At 39.6% G+C, this 24,830-nt stretch overlaps 1 protein-coding gene across 1 annotated transcript; it reads left to right on the top strand.

Annotated features, from left to right (window-relative positions):
• Window positions 1–1,292: 1,292 nt before the first annotated feature.
• On the top strand, window positions 1,293–5,204 carry adra2b (adrenoceptor alpha 2B). The gene is made up of 2 exons (XM_023414493.2): window positions 1,293–2,162; window positions 2,323–5,204. Exon 2 carries the CDS (start codon window positions 2,346–2,348, stop codon window positions 3,927–3,929), a length of 1,584 nt encoding a protein of 527 aa, XP_023270261.1. The 5' UTR covers window positions 1,293–2,162; window positions 2,323–2,345; the 3' UTR covers window positions 3,930–5,204.
• The last annotated feature ends 19,626 nt before the right edge of the window (window positions 5,205–24,830 follow it).

Genomic DNA, 24,830 nt, shown 5'->3' with positions numbered 1-24,830 from the left:
GAATGTCTGTGTATATGTGTGTATTGTTTGTTTGTTATTGTGACTGTGAACACAGAGGCCACCCACCTACTTTCAAACACCACGAGGTAAACTCTGCCACTGTTTAATTTGCGGCTCGGTAAAAGCAGCCAGCATGACGTAGGTTTCACTCTGTAATTGAACAATCGGCCACTTGATCCCAGGTAGGCAACAAACTGTGAGGGAAGCCGTGGATGTCCGTGCTTCTTGGAGGGGGGGGTGATAATGCAGAGGGGGAGTCAAGTGATGATGCAAATGCATGAGCACAGAAAGAAAGACAAGTGCCGCCGTGTACCCCGCACAATGAGCAGAGGTGGAAGGTAACGCAGTTACGCATTTAAGTTCTGAAGTAGAGGCGGCTGAGCACGAGGAGACTACAGATTTCATAAGGGAATAATTCAATTTGACTGAAAGATGTATAGGCTGCTTGTAAAAACCGGTTTCTTTGCAGAACACGGGTTTCATATGCAAAACCCTGCACCCTCATAAAATACGCGATTTGTTTTTTGAGATTAAAAGTCCTCAGTGGAGTAGATGGACCACATCCGGTTTAATGCATGAATAATGTAAGCACTCCGAAGAGGAGTGTTCCACAAAATGAAGGTTTTCGTTTTATTAGAATATCCTCAATTTGTGGAACTTTATTAAAATTATTTCTCTACATTAAAAAAAGAAGATTAGACTAGTTTCTCACAGCTGAGAATAGGCCCTGCTTTAACAAGATGTGTTCAGTAGATGACCACGATAAACCATACACTGCAGCATGGCCAAGCCATAAGAAAGAAAAAAAAATAAATCAGAGAAGAGGCTTGTGACCAGGTTAACGTGGGTGTCTCTGTCTCCAGCTGCTGGAGCTGCTGAAGGTTTGGCTGCATGGTGGAGTAAAGTCTGTAGATGCAGAGATCACACAGAGAAGCATTGATCAGCCATATGTGCAATGCCACATATTAGAGGGAATGATGATGATGATGATGATGATGATGATGATGATGATGATGATGATGATGATGATGATGAAGAATTACTGAGTAGTTGCTCAGCTGGGCACCCCAGCGTCCCGTGGAGTTAATTGACCGAAGCAGTGCCACCCAGCATTTCTAATGTAACTGCGCTGGTGTATGTTTGATGTGAGGGAGAGGGAAAGAGGGAGGGAGAGGAGCTACGGGGATAGAGAAAGTAAGGATCCCATGACGCCCACAGCTCCACAATGACATCACCGGCTCTAAAAAGAAGCGGAAGAGGGAGATGGGAGGCACCCCACTTATTAGATTTCGTCGTAAGGTCCTGTTCACAAGTGAAGATGCTGCTGCGTCTCTGTGAGGACGCCTGTGATGTGCGCAAGCGGAGCGGCTGATTCTGGGCATCCTGGTGAACTTCTGAGGAGACGGAAGCGCCAAGGCACCGATAAACGACTCCCGAGACGCACAGACTGAAGCTCCTCTGCAGGGATCATTTCACTACTGAAGAAATAACGCGTTATTAACCTCATATCTGGCTTCGTGCGCAGGGCTGGAGAGCTTGAGATTAACTTTGAGCTTTCTCTTGTTCGATTGAGTGGAAGCGTGAGCATCAGCGCAGGCTATCCTTCGCTTTTTTAATTTTTCAATCTCTGTAAATATTGCGTTAGATTAACTTTATTTCACCTTATATGTCATTCTGTGAATCCTGCTCACATGAGACGGACAGGTATGTGCGCGTCTCCAAACGAGGACGCACGGGGATGTGGCGAGAAGTGTCGCGATTATTCACTCTAATCCAGTTTCTTATGTTCATTGTTCGATTGACCCAAAATTTGATGACTATAAATTAAATCATCCCATATTCAAGACAAGAAATCAACCCACTGATGAAAGAAAACGGACCAATCATGATGCGTTAAAGAAGTTTTAGCTCTTCGGGCTGTATTGTAACTCTGCAAAGGTTGAAGCACAGCAATCAGCGTCACAAAAAATACTTCTGTTTTGCGGGAGGAAAATCTGTCTTACAAAGTGCAAAGGCGTTTTAATTGAAAGGCACTGATCCGTGTCTTGACGCACTGCCCAGGACTGTTTGTGTGCTTAAAATGGACTTGGAAGACCTTCCGTGGAGGATGCAAGGGAGCTAACGTTTGGAAACGACACGGACACAAAACGAGAACAGTTGAGGTAAATATGACACATTATAATCACATGCATTGTTTCAAATGTCAACACATTATGTTTTTGTGCACAAACAACATATGACAATCTTATGAGAAATATAAAAAAAAAAAACTTTAATGTGACCAAACAAACATATATCTGTATATATTTTGTATCTGTAAAGACTCCTGGAAATCTAATCCCAGCATGGCCTCGGTTCTGGACAGCGGCTGCTCCATGGAGCTGAGCGGCTGGAACAGCAGTGTGAGCAGCTCCGGAGCCTCCGTCCCCTGCAACCAGAGCGTCCTGCAGCTCGCCCCTTACTCCCCCGAAGCCACAGCGGCCTTTGCCACCGCCATAACCTTGATGGTGCTCTTCACCATTGTGGGGAACATCATGGTCATCATCGCTGTCCTCACCAGCCGGTCGCTGCGAGGTCCGCAGAATCTGTTCTTAGTGTCACTGGCTGCTGCGGACATTTTAGTGGCCACACTCATCATCCCCTTTTCTCTGGCTAATGAACTTCTTGGTTACTGGTACTTTAAGTCTCTGTGGTGTGAGATCTACTTGGCGCTGGATGTGCTGTTCTGCACCTCCTCCATTGTGCACCTGTGCGCCATCTCACTGGACCGCTACCTGTCCATTTCCAGGGTTACTTACGGGCGTCAGCGGACTCCCAAGCGCATCAAAGCCGCTATTGTGGTGGTGTGGCTCATCTCTGCCATCATCTCCTTCCCTCCCTTGCTCTCACTGAACAAAAGCGAGGCAGGGGAGCTGGGAACTGAGAGGGGACCACAGTGCGAGCTGAATGATGAACGCTGGTACATCCTTTACTCCACCATCGGCTCCTTCTTTGCCCCATGCCTCATCATGATCCTGGTCTACATAAGAATCTACCAAATAGCCAAACAGAGAACACGCTGCCCACCAGGAGAGCCCAGGAAGGATGGGGTCGGCTGTGCCACACCGAGTCAGCCTCCACGGCATGTACAGGCCAATGGGAAGGATGAGGAAGAAAGCACACCACCTTCATCCAACAAAACCTCCAATGCCAGACCCCCCACCCTTGCCATCACCCCTTCTCCATCCCTAGGAGAGTCTCAAATCTCCCAGAACGCCACAGCCAATAATCTCCTGCAACCTCCGTCCACTTCTCCAGCCGTGACCCCTACCACAGCCTCCCTTGATACCTCTCCCCATGGCCCCTCAAGCCCCTCCTCTGTGCCTCAGTCTGCCCCTGCCAAGACTAAAGAGAAGGGGAAGAAGGGCAAGCGGCAGACAGGAAAGAAAGCCGACAATAACAATGGCGACAGCTCAAGCACAGAGAGCGATATGGAGCACAGCCACGGTGGAGGCCGAGGCAGCACCAGCATGCCAGGGTCACCTGGAGGAGGAGGGGTCCACTCCCCGGCCTCAGTCAAGCGATACCGGGACATGCTGGCCACTTCAAAGGGGGCTCGGCTGGTGCCCGGGAGGAAGTCAAAAATGGACAACAACCCCGGAGCAGCGAGGCGTAAAGCTATGGTCAACAGAGAGAAACGTTTCACCTTTGTTCTGGCAGTGGTCATCGGCGTGTTTGTGGTGTGTTGGTTCCCATTCTTCTTCTCCTACTCTCTACAGGCAGTGTGCCCAGTGACCTGCGCCATCCCCGATCCACTCTTTAAGTTTTTCTTCTGGATCGGTTACTGCAACTCCTCACTCAACCCAGTCATATACACCATCTTCAACAAAGACTTCAGAAAGGCCTTCAAAAAGATACTGTGCGGTGGCACCAAGGGTACTTTCTTTTAACATATAAATCCACTGTATAGGACATGGACACACGCACAAAAAAAAAAGCTATTTCTGAGGCATAGAAAATAAACAATCATTTCCATTTTTCGGAACACTGAAAGGGCTGTTTTAAAAATATGTTGAACTGTGGAAATTCCAGCATAAAATTCAGAACTGAGAGCCACTCTTTTACAGCCACAGTGTGTGCAAACAGGCAACTTGGACTGTGAAATCCCAGCTCGCAGCTGACACACACATCATTTTTACAGGGTGTGGGTGAAAACAGGACATGGAACAGAGGCAGAGCTCGACTACACTAAACTGCGTACCACTTCAGTACTGCTGATAAGATTTTGAATGAAGGTTTTCTCTCCAGATCACACTGAATAATGAATAATACTATGAGAAAGAGTGGTGCAACATCACAGAAGAAGTATACACTCACTCTATAAAACTGACAGGTCTTGATGAATGCAGGAAAACTATTGAGAATTAACTCCTGGATGAGAATTCAAACTGTTTAATGTATAATATATAAGTTTTTTGTTGTTACGGAAGACTCCAGGGCTACTGGGGGAAAGAAGACAGGTAAAAAGAAGGAAAAGTGACCTTAGATTCCTATGAGCCTGGGGCCCTTTCTTTATCAATACAGAGCACAAGGAGCACACAAGGATAGTGGTGATTTCTTACGTCTGCAGTCTTAATTTGCCAAGCTGCAGGGCAAACATGTGTTCCTCAACCTTATCTAAAAACGCAACAACAAGCGGAGGTTTCTGTTCTGATCTCAAATGTAATAGCACAGACAAAGGCCCTCTTTCAAACCGAACTGAACTTGAGGACTTTTATGTGGGAAGCCTTCATGACAGACACCTTGCTCTTGGCTTGGCAGGGGTCACAGTGGACACTCAGGTTGCTTTCACCCATCATGAGATATAGAAGAAGCTGAAGTGTGGTGGACTTTGGAAAACCACATGTATGTTATTGAAATGTAAAAATTAGACAGCTTGACACCCACCCCCCATCCCCCTCCCTCATCCACTTAGCTTGCTGTTTCCTGCTTTTTAACTTGACCCAGGTCACCCCATCAGCGGCCTGGCCTGAGCATTCCTTCAAATGAACTGCCTCATTATTTGGACATTTAAGTAACATTCAAAACCATTTCTCCAATTATGGATGTGTAACGTTAACCCTAATTACGCCTACATGGGTTATTCTGACAACCGTTTGGCTGAGTCACTCTTTACCAACGTCTCTGGCACATCATCGCCTGCACTTGGACCTCTACATGGCAGCCAATTGGTTTGTTTCAGTTTTCTCGACAAAAAAAAAAAATCAGTTTTCTCGAAAAAAAAAAAAAGAAGAAGAAGAAAAAGAGAAAAAGAAAAGAGAAAAAGAGAAAAAGACAAGAAAAAAAGAGAAAAAGAAAACGTGTCTGTTACCGTGAACAGCACACAGGTTTATTGACTCAATGGGACAAGGGCTGTCAGCAGCAACACTTCAATTTACTAATTGTCTAATTCTGCTGACCTGTGTGAGTGTGTGTGTGTGTGTGTGTGTGTGTGTGTGTGTGTGTGTGTGTGTGTGTGTGTGTATGACGTGCATGTGTGCGTGTGCGTGTTGACTTTCATGTTTTTTCTGTAGAAAGTGTCAGTGCCTCCTCTGGCTGCTATGTACTACAGATCTACTGTAATATTGATAAGAACAGAGACTAGATTTCCTGGCGCAGGCATCACATTGCTGTCTGTCATGTGAATGTTTCACTTGATATAGAAATCAGTAGTATATCACTATGTTGAGAAAGTCTTATTGAGCTGAAAGGCAGTGTTTATCGGTGATGTTAAGTACATGGCTTTTTAGTGATCACCCTCAAGGGACCAAAAGGCCTTACAGGACACCAGCCTGACTCAGTGATATCTGGCTCTGTGTTGCTTTAATGAAGTATTACTTTATATTTGGTTTATGTGATGGGAGTCAAAGATTGAAAACATTGTATTATTTATTTCAAACTAGTTTGTGTTTTCTGTCTGTTACCTATTTATTGTTCGGTTACTGTGCTTTTATTCTGAAAGTCAAGCAAAGTGGAACTGATCAAAGAGTGCGAACACTGTACAGATTTTTTATGTGTTGAATACGAGCAAAATTGATTCATGCCATCGAGCTCTTGCTTTGTGAGACTGATCTACACCTGAGCTTGGGGGATGTATTTGTGTTGAACTAAAGGAATGTGAACTTTGAGTTATGTGCATAATGCAGAACCTACAATGCAACATTTATCATCATTGTTTCATCTAGTTATAGTACGGTAAAATGTTCAATCAGACATACAAGCACATTCATGGATGTACAATTTATCAAGTATACTGCAGCAGGAAAACCTCTTCACCAGTGCTACTGTGCAAACTTTTTTTCCTGGAAAAGTAATCGACCGTGAACGTGTCAATAGCACCAGTAGCCAGTTTCAGTCGGATGACTTGCAGGCTTTGTGCAGGACATTACGGCTACAGTCCATACCAAACACAGCCGCTTGGAGATTCAGATAACCAATTAAACAAAATGGTTGGGAGTACGAGCTCTGTGCACTTGTACAACTGTTCCCTGCCCTCATCTGAAAAGGTTATTTTCTCTCCAGAAATACAAACAGCTATAGCAACGCAATATTCATGCGGTCATGGATTCATGACGTTTTCCAATAAATATGAGTTGTAATGCTGCTCTCACCCCCCCACCCCCACCCCCCACCCCAACCATGGCTTTATGTGGTGAGAATGCTGCTCTGTTTACTTTTAAAAGTATGAATTAGCTTCAAGGTGACAGATGCAGTAATCTGCCTCTTGATCACCATCCTTTTCCCCGAGACCGCCTGTATTGTCTCTTCCCTGACTGTGTTTGGACCAAACTGCATGGTCTGAGCTTCACAATCTTTTATCCCCCATCTGTCATCATCCCTCTCCAGTTTGGAAATAAAGCTTCATGAAAAAGCATGAGTCATTCTCTGGTTCGTTTATTTTATGTTTTCACAATTGCAACATCAGGGATGAGGAAAAAGAAAAACGAAAAAAAAAGATCATTTCTGGGAAGAGAATTACTAATATGTTGTTTCACAAACATGAGAGTTTGAACAAAATGATGTTTTTCTTGCATACATGTTGAACTAAAGTGCAATCCAAAGCAATTTCCAACCATTATGAAATAGCCCGGAATAGCAGCACAACTTCAGGAAATAGTCCATGACATTATGGGCTGATGGCAGTTCAAGATGTCATTGGAAAGTCTCCTATCACAGTGGGACATGAGAAGTAGGCCGCAGCAGAAGCAGCATTATGTTGCCTGCTGCCAACAAACAGAGGAGAAGTCTATAAGGAATTAGAGCATGTTGCCAAATATCACATATGCACTCACACATACTGAATGTGTTAGTCTGCACCAAGTGTCACATATTGTATTCAAGTCATGCAAACATGCTCAGTGTGCACACAGATGCAGCTGCACGCACGCACACACACACACATACAGATGCAAACACACACACTTGTTGTGACAGCTTGTTATATTTGAGGTCAGCAAGCCTACGGTGAATTGTAATTGATTTATGCTGATGGGCAGTTTGGGGATTTCTCAGCACACAGTCTAGCCTCTGCCCTGCTTTTCCTTCACACACACACACACACACACACACACATATACAAAGACGATTCACTCAAAGACGATACATAAGTAAGTGTTGCCCCACCTTTACGTCCTCACAACTTAATTTCCATATTCATGGTTGTGCACGAGGAGGTGAACAGCTGACATATCTTAGCCAAGCGTAGGTTTATGTTTACAGTGTTGTATATTCATACAGACACTGAGTCCCCTCGCTCCTTACTCTCTAGCCTCAGCTGGAATATAAAGCAGGCCTGATCGGTGGCAGTGGACCCTCTGGAGAGAGTATGGAGAGAGTCCAACTAACACGACACACACAACACGCTCATTAGCTTCTTATTCACACGAGATAGTAGCCTCGAGAAAAAAGAAATGCACGCACAAGCTTCCACACAAGGAGAGGCGTACACACAAAACATGCAAACACATACACACGGATACAGGAACACAGACAGTCACACATGAACTTTCATTTTAAAATTTATGATGGATGTAGCATTCCACCGTATGAATATGTATGTGTTTGGAGGGCGTTCCAGCACTGAGCATTTTCCATTTCCAATCTCCTCCACATTATAACGCCAGATAGATTTCTTCACTCTGTAATTTGGCTGTTGAAAACACCCAAGAGGCAGGGTGAAAAATGAGAGACAGAACACAGGCAGGCTCTCGCCCTATTGAAGGTAGAGACATTGAAATCCACTTTCGCTTTGTGAAATCTGTGATAAAAACGTCATTTTTAGGGGGCACAGGCAATTATGATTAGAATCGCTTTATGAGTCTGTGACTGTTTAACAGAGTGGTACTCGATGGGCGAGTGTGCGTGTGTGCGCGTGTGTGTGTGCGTGCGTGTGTGTGTGTGTGTGTGCGTCACTTCTATCTTTGGGAGGGCCAAATTGAGCTTTAGACCTTGAGAAAGAGAACATTTTTGAAAATGAGGACATTGCCTTTCAAAACTTTATTAACGTAAAGCATTATCTGGGTTAGACATGTAGTTGTTTATTGTTTATTTGACTTTCCGTGAGCTGATTAGTTATTACCATGGCAACAACTGCTCTTACTGGAGTCAAGAAAAAAAAAACACAACACTAGTTTACACATACACAACACATTGAATCATATTCATTATTTATTAATGTATTTTTTTTACCAATCCACATATAGTTTTTAAGCTCCTAACCTTTGATTGTTTTAGCTTTGTGATTAACAGTGGGACATTTTGTGTGTATTTGTTTTGAACTGACTTTAACAGTATGTGCACTTCTGCAGCAGCCCAGCATCTAGATGGAAATTCACTTGAGTCAATAGTATAAAATGTGCACTGAAGTAAAATAATATCCGTGTCAATATAAGTTTTTATCAGTGGAATGCAGCTTTAAAAAGTTTGGTTGAATATGGTAACTGCCAACAATTGCCCCTGCAGGGATAAATAAAGCCGTGTCAAACTGGACTGAATTGAGTTACAATTTCACCATTCTCCAACATAATGAGCTTGCATCAAATCAAATACAGGTATACGACATAGAATAAAAACAATAAATACAACACTGACCAGTGAAAGACTGCAAAACACAAAAAACAAACTTATTTGAACATCCATATTGCCAACATATATTTCTTCTAAACATGTTTTATTCTTTCTTTTTTTTTTTAAGTAATAGAATATTAACTGTTCTGGAGGCTCTGTGCTTTACTGTTTCTATTGCATTGCTGTTTGATGTGTGAGTTTCAGGGGTTTGATAAAGCATTATGTCAATGAGAGTCCTTACAACTATAGAAGTACAAAACTGTGTGTTTGCGTGTGAGTTCAAAAAGACCAGATTCAGCAATACTCGTACAAATTCAGCAAGTTTACTGAGTGATGCGCAAAACATATGTCAAAATAAAAGTCATCCAGTTTTCCAGCTGGATGTGTGATGCTTTTTCAGAAAAATATTCTTCTACTGCTTCATCATTGAATTAGGAATGAGGCTCATTTCTGCTTTCCCTGTGGACACAATTACTCCCATGTTTTTCATGGATATAAACCCTGACGCCATTATTGTGCCTCCTGGTGTTGGTAAAGAAAAGAAACGAGAGGCAAAATTGTCACATTATTATCATGGGAAGCATCAGGCTTTGCTGTAATAACTCTATTAGTGCAATGTTTCTTAGAAAAATCGAAGTCTTGCCAGAACTCTGATGAGAATCCAAATCAGAACTGAATCATCTGATTGAAAATCGCATGCACAGGCTATGAAACATCCATAAAATCTGCAGCTGGTTTTTTTTTTCGTGGATCAACATACAAGAGGTGACTTGTGCAGTTGTCTGAAAACTTCCAAGCAAGGTTGCCAAATATGAAGAGGGGAGAAAGACGACAGTGTCTTTTTTTAGCCGGGCCATCATGGAAAGGTCACAAAGTTCATTCTGACACACAGACACACACCTACGTATCCTCGCACATGCGCACACACAAGCTAAGGCAGTCACAGACACGCACAAGTCAGGGTATAGGCTACACACACACATACCAACTCGAGGCACACACACCAAGAGAAACAAACAAGAACACAGAAACAGATGACTAACTCTCAACCGCACAAACAGATGCACACTTGAGAATGTCAGCACACACACACACTCACACGCACACACACACGCACACACACGCACTTGTACTTCTATCTTTGTGCGGGCACTCAACCTGAGCCATCACAATAACCCTAACCCCAAAACCACGTCTTAACCCTCAAACAGCCCTTTGAAGGTGTGTCAGAAAGTGAGGAATGTGCTCACTTTCCTAAAATGTCCTCACTTTTCTTTTAGGAAAATCCTTTTTTTGGTCCTCACTATGTAGCATTTACAGGGATTCAAACACACACACACACACACAGTATCACAAAAACAGAATAGACTAAAGATGAGTTTACAGTCATGTTGAAGCTAATCTACTGATTTTCCAACACAGCCTGTAATTTATAACTGAAGTTCTACTGTTTAATTCATTCATTCATCCACGGACATCCATCTTACAATATGACTTTCCGTATGTGCGTGTGTGTGTATTTTTTAATCTGTACAGAGAGAGGGGTTGTGTTTTTAATTGGTTCTCAGCTGTGTGCAGTGAATAGCCCTCCATGAAATCACAAATTATCACTTTTTTTTTTTACACTTTGGTTTTTGCGCGGGTTCAAATGAACGAGACATATCATTAGAATTAGTGATGTTAGATGTGCAGGTTGGTGGATTGTGTCACCATTGGACAGAGCCAGCGTAGCAATTTCCCACTGTTTGCAGGCTTAATGCTAAGCTAAAGGGCTGTTAGGGTAGTTTCATATGAGAGTGATATTGATCCTATCCTCTAACTATCTGCAAGACAGAGAACAGACGTGTTTCCCAAAATATCAAACTACCCCTTCAAGCAAAAACTAGATGGATTCAATCATTAATTCCTTAGAGCCGCGGGAGAAAAATGTACGCCAACAACAGTAGTGTAAATTATTTGCCCTTCTGCTTAAAAAACTATTCAAGTCAAGTCAATTTTTCTGCTCATTAATACAGTACAGCTTTTTAAAATGTTTTTTTGGAATATAGTAACTGCCTGATTGTGTGTATCTGTTCACATCATTACATAAGTATAAATCTAACTGTAACACCATTTTATAAATGAGGCTGCTGACCTTAGTTTTCTGGCATTATCACACAGTTTCTCCCCTCTGCTTTGAAGCCCAAACAGTGACTGATTTCAGTGGTTAGTGTGGACGAAGGGCTCCATGTGACTAACAGGAGGCGAGCATCCACCATAGCAAAGAGAAAGAGGCATTTATTTCTTATCACAGTCTCAACATTCAATCCTTGTTTGCGTCTTTGTATCAGGAATCTCTCCTCTGGTTTCAAAGCTTTTCACAGTTTTTTTTTTTTATATAAATGTGTTTTTTAGTCCACTTTGAAAACCAAGAAGGAGGCCAGCACAGCATACAAAGATAGTAAGGACCCAGGACTCTGTGACTCTGTTAACACAGCATAGATTCTGCTTTGCTGCCTTTCTGATGAGATTCAAAGGTCTCTCATGTTGTCCTCTCGACTCATTTAGCCCTCAACCAGCAAATACTGTATATTCATCTATTTTTGTGTGGGCACTATTATGCTCACAGCACGGAATATTATGCTATTACATTTTCAATTATTCTACACTGCCTGAAAAAAAAAGGTTGTGACACGTTGGGAAGATGAAGTAACATTTATAGCGATATGTTACAGTATGTCCTACAGTATGGTAATGCTTGAATATTTCTGATATCTGTCACTCCGCAACATTTAGGAAGAAATATGTGAGTCCAACTATGGACGAGGAGGAGAGGAAGCCCTGGCTATCTATCATATGCCGACAGACTTCTGAGACAAATCATCTGAGATGCTTAAGATAAATATTTCCTGTAAGCCTCCCCTTGCCAAATAGATAACGCTCTGTAAACCATAATCCAGAAAAGGGTAACACTTATTCCTGGATGTTTAAGTGCACATACACTGTTCCCATGCCAGTCATTTGGTAATGTTGAATGTCAAATGTCAAAGCCATTTTACGAAATGTTGATGTGATTTTGTCCTGAAACACACTGCAGAGTAGAGACATAAAAGCCTGCTAGTTGTCAGCTTTCAGATCAGATTTGTGTTCTGCGTATGTGAATGGAAATGCAAAAGCAAGAAGCTCGTATCCCTTGGCATGATGTCACACAAGGAACAATTAATGATATTCCCTATTAAATTCATCCCTTTCAGGGTCTGAATGGCGTTTGTAAACTACCAGATAGTCTTGTGATTGAGCAGTCTCTGTTTCTTGTATGGGAGAAGACAACATCCCCACCAGCCATTTATAGCTATTAATTATGCTACTGTTACTGAATCCCAAACAACCTGTTTCATTAAGTTTTTTGTGAAACAGCACAACTCAGTTACCTTAATAAATAATTTTTGGGTACTAGAGGGACTTTCACACTGCAAACTTGCAAAAAAAAAAAAAAAGGATGTGCAACTAGAATTTCAAGTGAAATTAAATAATTTACTAAAGTGACAAACTTTTTCTATTTACACTTCCATGCCACTTGAGGGCCAGACTACATATTTCAGATTTTAATAACAGAAGAAGCATTGCCAAAAAATACACAGCTTGGCACTTACACCCCCTGTCTCAGACAAAGTGTTTGTGTGCATGTGTGTGTGCTCGTGTTTTTTCTGTATGATCCTCTCAAAAACATTTCACACTCTTATTCCAGTATAATACACAACGGGGTCGGGTGGGGGATTGTTGCACTCTATGATTGTTGAAAGCTGACGTCCTCCCATGGCTGTCATTGCGTGTCAGAAGACAAAAGCAGCTAACTGTGCGATCAGAGACAAGGGGAGCCAGGAGAGCAGAGGGTAATTTGATTGGGATGGGTGCTGCTGACTGACAGCAGAGAATTTCTCTAGATTGTTTATCAAGCGTTGTGGCCACTGAGTGCCGGAGTGAACAATAATGAAACATGACACAGGGCAAACACGCACAATGGCATCTATTGGTGCTTACGGCAGGGTGAATATGGGAATCTCTATCCACTTCAAGGTGCGTGTTTCTCACACTCATGCATGGATGCACACAGAACACAGTCGCATTAAGAATGTTAAGTACTTTTGCAGCCACTAAAGTAACCAGCCAGGTTCTCATCCAGCAGCTGAAGACCACTAGACCAGTGAGCCCACTGATGCATACTGAGTCTGAAATCAGCTGAGCCTTGGTGAATACAAAGCAAGCAATTGAAGAGTCATCCTCCTAATGCCTGACAAAGCTGGAGACGACTCCTACACAGTAATGGCATGCACAGATAAAATCACACTGGTGCATTGCGGGAACAAACGCCTCAGCCTGGGAAGTAGTTATCAAGGTAATTTTGCACACACACACGAGTGAGTCTTATAATGACGACGGTGACATGTTTGTGTCAAGTATATTTTGTAAGAGGCAATTATCACAGTGATATATCCTGATACGTCTTGGTAAGGCCCATAATGTAACAATGAGGCTTCAGTTTGTGTATACGTGCATGCCATCTGTACGATTCATATGTGGGTGGGTGCCTAATTATCTACATATTCTGCCTGACTGAAGTACACTAAATACTTTATTGATATCATGTATACGGTGCAGATGAAAACCCACATGTAATAGAGCGCAATTAAAGATATTCAAAGCATATATGGTGAGTCATATTCAGTCAGTGACGTGTCTGCTATACAGAGATAGTTGAGCAGCGCAACATTTGGCTGATGTTATTAAGAAATATATCATTATCCATAAGCATATGGCTTGCTATATATTTATGGTAAGCTGTTACTGTAAATCATCAGTTCGAACAGGACTGGGCAGTCATGTTGCAGCTTTTCACCACTCTTCCTCACCATCAGTGCCACTCCTTTCCTCCCACAAAGTAAAGAGAAGAAGAGAAATCAAGTGGAAAAGTGGTAAAGAGGGGGAGATGGGACATGTGGATATGTACAGTATGTCCAAAAGAGGAATTCTGCTGCTGACTGAGTGGCCCTGTCACCAATCAAAGCTGCAGGCCATCAAAGTGCAGAATACAAATGTAATGTTCATGTTTCATCCAAGATCCCAGCATTGCTATATTCATTTGATGACTGACATGTCATATTCAGTAGCTCTGTATTCAACACTCTTTCATGGACAAACATTTTTCCTTGGCCTTCATAGTGATTTATCAGTATTTTTATACAACAATGGATCAAATGACTGTGTTATATATGGAATGGCTCAACTGCAGGGACAAACCTATAGAGAATTATTACCTGACTGCAGTTTACCTCAGGTCCTTTAGCCTCTTTAAGCTCATTGTTTTGGTTTTGTGGCCCAAAGATTGTTCTCATCAACCTTGTCTGAAAGAAGCTCTGAACCCACTGTATACAACTCCCAGCACCAATTATCAGGCAGACATAGTTTGCTACTAGATGGTGAACATACAGTTGATATTTAGCAGCTAAGGGGCCAGATATTTTCCTCAGGGCTTGGCAGAGATCAAAACAGGGCTAAAAGGACAGTGAATGTTGGACTTACACTCATCAAGTAGCCAGAAACACAACTTCAAATGAATACCAATGCTGCTACGCATCTGTTAGATATGTAAACAGGCAACTGATCGTTAATACATTCCATATGATAATAAGTCATTTACCTAAAGGGGCCATAAAAATGAATTAATGTAGCTTTAGTACAGGGACCATGGCAATTTCATGATGGAAAATGTACATCCATCTAGCATATCATGATTTACTATACTTACATTAGGTTGTCACTGGTTCAATTCAATTCAATTTTATTTGTATAGTGCCAAATCACAACACACATTATCTCAAGGTACTTTACAGGGTAAGGTCTTGACCCTACAAAATTATATAGAGAAAACCGGCAATTCCCACAATGAGCAAGTATTTGGTGACGGTCAAGGGGAAGACTCTTTTTTAAAAGGAACAACAATGGCGGCGTCGTGTGGCGTGGTGGTCTAAGCAGGCGGATCGGACGGCCTTTGCTGCATGTCAATCCCCCTCTCTCTGCCCCCCCATTTCCTGGCTCTCTCTACTGCACATAAAAAATATACTTTAAAAAAAAATAAAAGGCACAACAACAACAGGACCAGAGTCAGGCCGTCTCATATCCATATCATATGTTGTGTGTAGTCCCAGTGAGGCTTGCTGCTTTGAAACTTAAAAAGCTCCCTGGGGAGGCAACACCTGTGTCTCATCCAAAGAGCACTTCAGGAGCAGCTTCTCTCATCTCTTCTTATTGAGCCACACAGGGATACGAGCATTGGCTTTCATGTCACAGAGGAAAAGAGTAACGATTTTGGAACTTTTGGGCTCACCCCAGGTGACTTCGCTGATTAATATACCTTCACTCTGAGGGAGGGAACTAATCAGTGAAATTACCTTGGATGAATATCAAATCCACCAATGCCAGCTCAATACCTGTATGCACCTGCGATGGAGAAAATCCTTCCCCAGATGTCTTTTGAAAATTAGTATCTTCTCATTAGATAGGGCAAAAAGAGGTTGAGTACTTGATACTGTGTGCACAATCAAGTGTTTGCAACTCTTCATTCCCCCATCTGTTTAAACTGGCTCAGTAATACACCACAGCACTACAGACATGATGTGTCTATCATCAGAGTGAATCTTGAGACTTACCATTCAGTCAAGATACAATCCGATGAATTTCATATTGGCAGCTAAAGTTTCAGTACTTTGGTTTTTGCAATGTCTTGGCTATATAACTTCTGCACTTATATTTTAAATGAGTCAACTGCCGATGGATCTCTTATCTGTCAGGCCCTATTCTCCTTTTAGCCTCTCCTTTAGACTAGCTACAATTTATATGCCTTGGTTTGACCTGTCCTATTTGAAGCCGCCAGGTCACAGAGAGGAAGTTACAGGTGGAACTAAAACCAGATGGTTGTATCTCCACAATAGGCTTTAACACAAGATCTTCACATCGGGCTCCACTCAGACTGACATCTGGCCATTGTGGGGTTAAGATGGGACCTGAAAAAGACTACACTGATATTAGACAAGACGATAAGGTTCAAGCAAACAACAGCAAATTATAGGAAATAGACACACAATAGAATGTACCAATAGGGCGTAATGAAACTTAATTTTTTTATCTAAATTGCCACACTTACTACTTTCATTGTCTAAAGCTAGTCCCTTCACAAATTGTTCTTGCACAGTAAATACACATATATATATAGTTAAATATATGCAATGATTAAACTCTTATGACTAACCATTTAGTTGTACTTATTTTTCTTATTAATGTTTTGGCCATTGCATGCATTTCTGCACTTAACCATTTTGTACTGGCATGAAATGATACTGGACATGTGTCAAAGGATATTAGTCACTCCGTGACTCTTTAGGGTTGGTGAAAATGAAATAAAAATATTTGTAGAATATATGTAGTGCACAATTTGTCAATGTATTTTCATGCTGTAACAATAAATCGATTGACAGAAATATAAGTGGCAAATGTTTCAATTGTCAATTCATTGTTTCAGTCATTTAGGGTTAGTGTTTCAGGCAAAAATAACAAACAATCCCTTTTCCCAACTTATTCATTTTGAGGATTTGGTCATTTTCTTCTCAAAAAAAGTCATTTTCTTTTCAAAAATAACAAACAATCCCTTTTCCCAACTTATTCATTTTGAGGATTTGGTCATTTTCTTCTCAAAAAAAGTCATTTTCTTTTCAAAAATAGTGTTTCCATCAAAAATAACAAACATTCCCTTTTCCCAACTTACTAATAGAAAATTCATATTTTTTTCTTTTCTGAACTGTATATTGGACAAAACAAGACATTTGTAGACATCAGCGTAGGCATTATAAAATTGATTAACAGACAAAATGATCAGCAGATCAATTGATTTTGAAAACAATCATTAGGTGCAACTATATTTATATGGCCTCACTGATAAAACAAAATTTTCATGGTAATGACAAACTTTTATTTCAAATAATAGGCTCATGAAGAAGTAGAAGGTTCCTCTTGTTTAACTTTTGTTTGTGTGTAAAATTTGTTTTTAATATGCTAATTATAAAAAAAAAACTCCCTACTGAAGGACAGCCGAAAAGGTTGAAGTGCTGGAAATTGTTGCCCAGGTGGTTGAAACCTCAAGAAATAAGCCTATAAATGGACATTGAATTGGGATTTTTTTTCTTTAGTGAAACTACTATTTACAACGTCAAGACTGAACTTCAAAGCTTTAGTTTGTAATTATTGCTTTTGGATCAGTGGTATCTCTAGACCACTAATGGTATGTTGGCTGCACTCCATTTCACCTTGCCCTCTGCTGCATGCTAATAAGAGGCAATGACAGATCCAATGTTGAATTTGTATAGGGTGATGCCACACCAAACAAATATAAACACATTAATATGTAGAAAAGTAATTTATAATTATCAATATATAAATATGTAAATCAATATATATATATATATATATATATATATATATATATATATATATATATATATATATATAAATGCATCTGATAATATCAATAAATAAAATGTTGGTTCTTATCATGCAAATCATCTAGACGATAACTCTATGTCACTTCCGGCCACCATCTTTGTTTGGATTAGGAGGCAGAACTTGGGAAACGATAAAACTTTAGTTTTTAATGTGCAGCGGACCGCAGTGTTTTACCTTGGTGAAAAGAAGAGTCTTTGATGATTGTGGAAATAAGCCGCGGTAAGTGTTGTTATACGACCTTCTGTGTTTTTTGAAAGAAAAACAGATGCTGTAACGTTAATTATGTACAGAGCACGAGGGGCACTAACGGCTGCTAGCAAACAGGGTTGGTACAGTACAGGTGAGGGGCGCACCACGAGAGAGGTGAACAGATGGAAACACAAGCTAATTATTTGGTGAGTAGATGTATTTTTGTTTTCTGACTGTAAGGGAAAATGTTCCGTGGGCTGTGTTGTTTGTTTTGAACGGTTTGTAGCTAATTAACCGGACACAAACAGGCTAAAACTTCAACTAACTTTAGCAGCTGGCTACGAAACCCTATCAACTCTGCTTTTGGCTACATGATGCTACCAGTCTCTAGAAAGTCTTTAAACTCTTTGGCTTTTTATCATGTTTATTGCTTACTCCACACCTGTTTTGTATCTTGAAAAATGATGCCTCTGCTAAATTAGTAAAGCCAATGTACACACCTCATTCTTCGTTGGGGGTTACTTATAGTGATTATAATGATGTTAATAGTTTGACATGAGTCTGTTTTTTTTTTGGTTCTGTGAAACTGATTTATGATATATCTCGAAATATTGTCAGGACAATTAATAGGTTAATCCCATACATAAATACTGATGTGTTTGACTGCAACAGGACATAGATCCGTTTTTTTTTAACAAAGCTATATATATATATATATATATATATATATATATACACACACAGACATGTAAATCAGAAGGCAATAAAAAAGTAAGTATAGTAGTATAAAAAGTTGTAGTGTTTGATTTCCTTTGTGTTGACATATCAATAAGAATGAAATCAAATAACCAGCTAGGATCATTTTTAGAATGTTAATAATTTTAAAGCCAGTTTTGTGGCAGACTTATGATTATCACCCAAAAGTCTTCTGCATATCCATTGGGGAAAATCTCACCAATGATGCACCAACATCACTATGGCGAATAGCAGCTATGAGCCAGTGTCTTAGCCCTACATATACAGATCAATTTAGTGGACATAAAATAAAAACCTTCTCTTTTAGAAAATTATTTCAAGTCCCGTCTACTTTGCAGTATTTACACTTGTTGGTTATGGAGGGAAAATGGTAATACACATCTCTGTGGTTGTTTCTGACAATGTTTCTATAATTCCAAGTTATTCCCCCTCCAGTGATAACAGAAGTCCATTTCTGTGTAGACAGCACTTTGTTAAGTTTGAATGCTGGTAAGACTGCAACAGGACATACATCCAGCTTTGTTTTTTGTTTTTTTTACAACAAGGCTGAATAGATAACTATAAAAGAGAATGCCTGAAAGAGTTTTTGCTCTCCTTTGTGTTGACATATCAACAATAATGAAAGCAAATATCCAGCTAGGATTATTTTTTCAATTTTAAAGCCAGTGTTTTATTTTTGGGGTGCATATAGTTTAATAATATTTATAATAATGAGAATAATAATTATTATTCTTTGAGTTAAGTTTTCTTAATTTAAATGCTCTCTCGAACAGTCAGTTTAAATGTTTGATTGACATAGTGAAGATTTTAAGTCTTCTGTGGGAAGAGGAAGAGACTAATACTTGGTTGACAGACGGACTATTATCAGCATACTTCATATGTTCCATTCTGTTATCATTTGTCTATGGCCTATGTCTTGGACTTCACTTTAGTCTCACTATCATCTTTACTCCAGATTCACAGAGATGTGACACATCAGTTGCAAAGCTGTGACTGATTATCGTTATGTTATCTGCTTGCTTTTTGATACAGTATGTTTGATCAGAAAATGTTATTTCTGCCTTTCTGCTTTGTACAAGCATCAAGACTAAATGTCCGTAATCTGAAGTCTTTTGTGTTTTGTGTGCACTAGTTAAAAAGGCCTGTAGTCTAATCAGTTATTTGTAAACACAAACACACCATGCTCTAGTCAGAAATTAGCACTACAGCAGAATGCAAAATATAAAGCTGCTGCACAGACAACACAAACGAGAACAGCTGCTATGACACATTAGCTTTCAACCTGTCATGTTAGAGATAACACTTTCTTGAATCAGATACCTTCTTTCCTCTTTTGCTTTGCTCATTCTTTTAACCACCTGTTGGGCTTTTCCATGTTACATACTGTTTGTTTGTTGATTAAACACAAGGATTTTGGACCAGCCTTACTCTTTAAATATGTGGCCTTTGCTGTATGATAGAGCACATCAATTATTTTTCCTCAAACCTTAATATTATATTTCATTAGGGTGCAATGATTTCTTCAGGTTGTATCTGAGGTGCTCGTTATTACAGGTGGGGCACTGTGCCTCTGTTGTAATACTCTGTGGAAAACCCTTGTGACAGTACAGATAAATATTGTTTTATAGGTGGAGGAAATGCAACATATGCCCTATACATAAAGTATATAGGGTGTCTGGCTGTATAGTAGCTTGTGTTCCTGGTTTGGCTTTCACAATGGCTTGGGCATTAAGTTGTAAATTTTGCTGGTCAGTTCAGATGTTCTTGTTTTGCAAGGAATGTTTTTTATCTGACTCTCTAGTGTAGTAAACTAGAAATCTTAACATTTGTTTGAACATAGTAAAAAAAAATGAAATATTCAAACTGTAAGCACCTGTTCAGACTTAAAATATATAGTTCGTTTGTAGCAGTTTACCGTCTTACAATTCACCGTTAGCTTGATGTATTCCATATCCTATTGGCCAATCAGTTAGCTAATCAATGAAAATAGAGGACAATTCTATGAATTTTGTTCAGATTAGTTTAGTACATTCAAACATATTGCGTGCCAGTTCAATTTCATTTGACAGATTTTTTTTAAAGTGACGGTCCTAATTTATAATGCCGTCAAAGTATTTTTTCTTTTTATATATTGTTTTTGCACAGTGATATGTTAGTCATTGGTTTAGCTCTGTACTCCAGCTCATTGGATTTAAGGTGAAACGAGTCAGTGGTTAAATCCCTGAATTTTAGCATTAAATTTCTTCATATCCATAATGGCTGAACAGGGTAGGACTTGAAGCCTATTTTAAGCATAGTGACGGAAGCGTATTTTAATGTCTTAATAACCTTAAACTTTGTTAGAAAAATTTTAATTATTAACAAGGAGCTTATGTCATGGGACCATACTCTGATAACAACAGCATGTGAGAAGAAAACACATTTTTAATGAATTATGAAGCAAGATTTTAATTATGAATAAAAAAAAATACTGAGAGTGAAAGATCTTGATGTGGATGAATCATAGAGTCTTGGCTTGTGAACGTTATAGTCTGATTTAATTATGTACTAGGAGGATATGGAGTAGATGACTGAGGTCTGGCCTCAGAGTCTAATGCCTCCAAAGTTGTCTGTGTGCCTTCCTGACTGTCACACCTTCAACATGTCTACTTTTTTTGGTTTTTCTTAAGAACGTGTCTGTCTTGGAGTTCCCCTTCTCCCTCCTCTTCCAATACAGTATACGTTAACAGAATTTAACGATGCTTTAGAAGGCCATGTTATAGGAATTATATGTCACATAGCGCTGCATTCAGGTGAGAGTAAGGAGGAAGGAAACACTGATACTGTGACAGGATGATATCCCACTGTCAGACTATTATGTATACAGTAAACAGCTTTCTCATATCATCCGATGTCTGAATTTGATCTTTCTGTAATAGTTTTGGCTAGACTGACAGAGATTATATTGTTGGAAAAATTACAAAAGTTTTTATTCTTTAGCCAAACTTGGATTTCTTTCACATTTTCTTTTATACACAAGCAAATGTAATGTAGCCTACCATAAAATTTGGTGAGCTTCTTTTCTCACTACCACTGCTACAGGACAATACACCTCTGCTACACGTTATTAAGTGAATTAGCATTGTATGCATTAGAATCAAAGCTGAAATGATAAGCTGATTAATTTATCAGTTGATAGACAAAAAATTAATTGACGACTATAATACCTGGTTTTGCATGTAATTTTTAAAGCAAAAATGTCAAAAGTTCTACCTTCTCAAATGTGGATAATTGACAGTGTTCTGAGTATTCTGTGATCGCAAATAGAATATCTTCGTGACTATGACTACCAGCCGAACAAAACAAGCAATGTCAATGTATCATGTTAGGTTTTGGGAGGCAGAAGTCTTCACAGGTCCAAAAATTTTTGCCTGAACCTAAAAAGACCCGAAATGTTTTACCCGGAACAGAACCAGACCAGTCTATTATGTAAATGCTGGTCCGAGACCCATGCCGAACTGAGAAATGTCAGTCCCGAATCCGGTCGGGACTAGATCGGCACCGATTTCACAACTGATTAGTGCTATTATCAAGTTAAGGTTTACATTATATTTTAAGTAAAAAAAAAAACATTCATTCATTCATTCATTCATTCATTCATTCTCTTCTGTGCCCAGTCGTGATGCATTTAATCCTCCTTGCCAAGAAAGTTGGTAAAATACATGCATAATGAGCACTGTATGATCATGGCCAGGTCTTCTCGGATCCACTCGGTTAATATACATAATATTAATAGTCTCAGGACCTGTGGCGATGGAATGGGACCCCACCCAGACCCGACTGACCACAGGAAACGTTTTTTTTAATATTATTAACTGTTGTTTTCACTTTGTCACATAGCCTACTTACGAGACGTAAATGCCAATAACAAGTTGTGCATTATTTCTGTGAAGATAGAAATACAAAATAGCTATGAAAATTCAAGGAATGTTCAGCACTAACATTAAAATAGTGAGTCTTAAGCTGCAAGCCAAATGTGGTTGAAATGATTTAATAATTCAGTTGTAGTAGAACTGAGAAATTAAAAACTCAAAAGTCACATTTGGCAAAAGTGGCTTAAATGATTCAAGAATCAACACTGACATCAGTGTTTCTCCTACATAGGGCCATCTGTGTTAGTTTTATCACGGCTGCCACAGAATCATAAATAATGAAAATTTCATTATGAAACCTTCAATCATATCACAAAGCTACACCAAATGGCACATGACTGGAGAAAAACCGGTTCTATCAGGGATCACATAAAGATAACTTTGGCATGGGAAAAAAGTATATTCAAATTGTTTTTGATGGAAACTTAAAGCCCTGTTCAGATAGAATTATTCAATAAACAACATTGATTAGGAGAAGTTTAGTTGAGCAGAGTTCTTCTACACTAAAGCCATCATTCTTGACAGAATTTTAGCCAGAGCCAAATCACAGAAGGTGGCTTTTAAAAGACGATACATTTTCCAGACTACTACAAACAGAATCAAAAATATATGAAGATAGCCTACAGTTTGGATGGAAAGCTCACTGGTAGCTGAAATAATAGCTGCTACACTCTGCGGAGCTAAAATTGCATGCCTGTACGATATCCTTTTTTCCTCAGGTATAAAGGACATAGAAATTTGTTAATTCTTGCATGGAATCAGTAAATTTGATTAATGGAAGAGGAGAAGGTATATTTCATATGAGTTAGTATCCTGCAGGGCTTTCTCTCTTTGTCATGTGTATTGGCTGAAATGCAACGATACTGTAATTTTATTTCCCCCTGTCCCCATAAATCTGTAGATATATACATTTAGTTCCTGTGTGCAGAATTACTGGGAGTATAAATCCTTGAGATAAGCTTACTCTCTGATGGGTTGTGCTGCTGCTTTAAGGAGATTGTTTTTCAAAAACATTGACAAAGGACCATGTCCAATGTATACATACTTGACAAACCTTTCGAGTATGATCAGACTTGACAAATTATTAGCCTCACAGAAAGAAAATAATTACCGGAGTCATAAACAAGAATTAATTAGAATGTCAATAGCAATTGACTGACTCGAAGTCCCGCCTGACCTTATAGTTGCTGCCTCAAACATCCTTGACAGCAAACATTCCCTTTAGCACCACATTGATACTTGTATGGACAAACTGATACACACTGTAATTCATTAACAAAACATGACATCATCTTCTTGTGTGAGTGTGTGTGAGAAACAGGACATGTAAGTGGCAGCTCCTGACAAGCATGGTGCTGTTATAATCCACAACACAATGTAAGGAAGCTTAGTGTATGTGCAGCAAATGTATAATGTTTATAATCAGAATTGGAGCATTTTGATGTGAACTTCCCTCACAGAACAGCATTAAACTTTTTTCAAAAGAAAAATGGCGTCTTGTTTACATTGTCTTCTTTAACGTCATTAACAAAGCAAAGTTGAGAAGCAGCTTGGCTCAGGCAGATTAACCCCACGTCTGTTATTTTATTGCCCAAATGGGACTTCATAGCAGTTTGTACTAAAACTGTAAAATGCATATTTATGTAAGAAGTTACAAGTCGGTTACCACAGTAGATTGATTTGGTATTTATATACAATTCATGAATATGTTTTACATAAATAAATAAATTGGCAGAGTCATAGATCTACAATCTCGATTGTTTCATCAGTCATCGGTAGTTGATGATTGTCGTTTGTTTTGTTTTTAAATGACCATCTTGGGTGTAATGTAATAGCTGCAACAGTGACCAAGTCAAAGCTAAGAAGTCATTTGCAAATCAAATCCAAAATGATTTCTACTTAAACAACCAAATTTAACAATGCTGCGTTACTTAACTTTAAGGAATTAAAATTAATCAGTAACAACAAAAAACCTTTTGTAAAAAGCCCTCCTGATGTGTGGACTGAGACAAAAATGAGCAACCAGTCAAAGTGAGAGAAATTGAAAGCACGACTGAGGCCTAATATGATGTTTTTAAGCTCTGACAGGATCAGAGGTATCATGTCATTTCACCCTCTGATGGAGGGGAGAGAAGGGAAACCTGTATGTGTATCATGTCGGTACATGAGCTAATCCACATTTCAAGTGCATGCATGTGCACAAGGGTGTGTAGCAACAGTTGGCAGTAAAATGGATTGTCTTTATTACAGGAAAAGTAATACCCATCTTTCCTGGTTTGCTGAAAGAGTGTCATGTAGTGTATAAACAAGTGCGTATCTGTGTACGTCATGGTGGATAGAAAAGAGATTGTTCACTGC

The sequence above is a fragment of the Seriola lalandi genome, unplaced genomic scaffold (assembly GCF_002814215.2).
Source record: "Seriola lalandi dorsalis isolate HSWRI2012SDOR001 ecotype SW California unplaced genomic scaffold, Sedor1 jcf7180002054529, whole genome shotgun sequence".
NCBI classification, from domain to species: Eukaryota; Metazoa; Chordata; class Actinopteri; order Carangiformes; family Carangidae; genus Seriola; species Seriola lalandi.
Note: the sequence above shows the minus strand (reverse complement) of the source record. Positions and strands in the feature narration are given on the sequence as shown.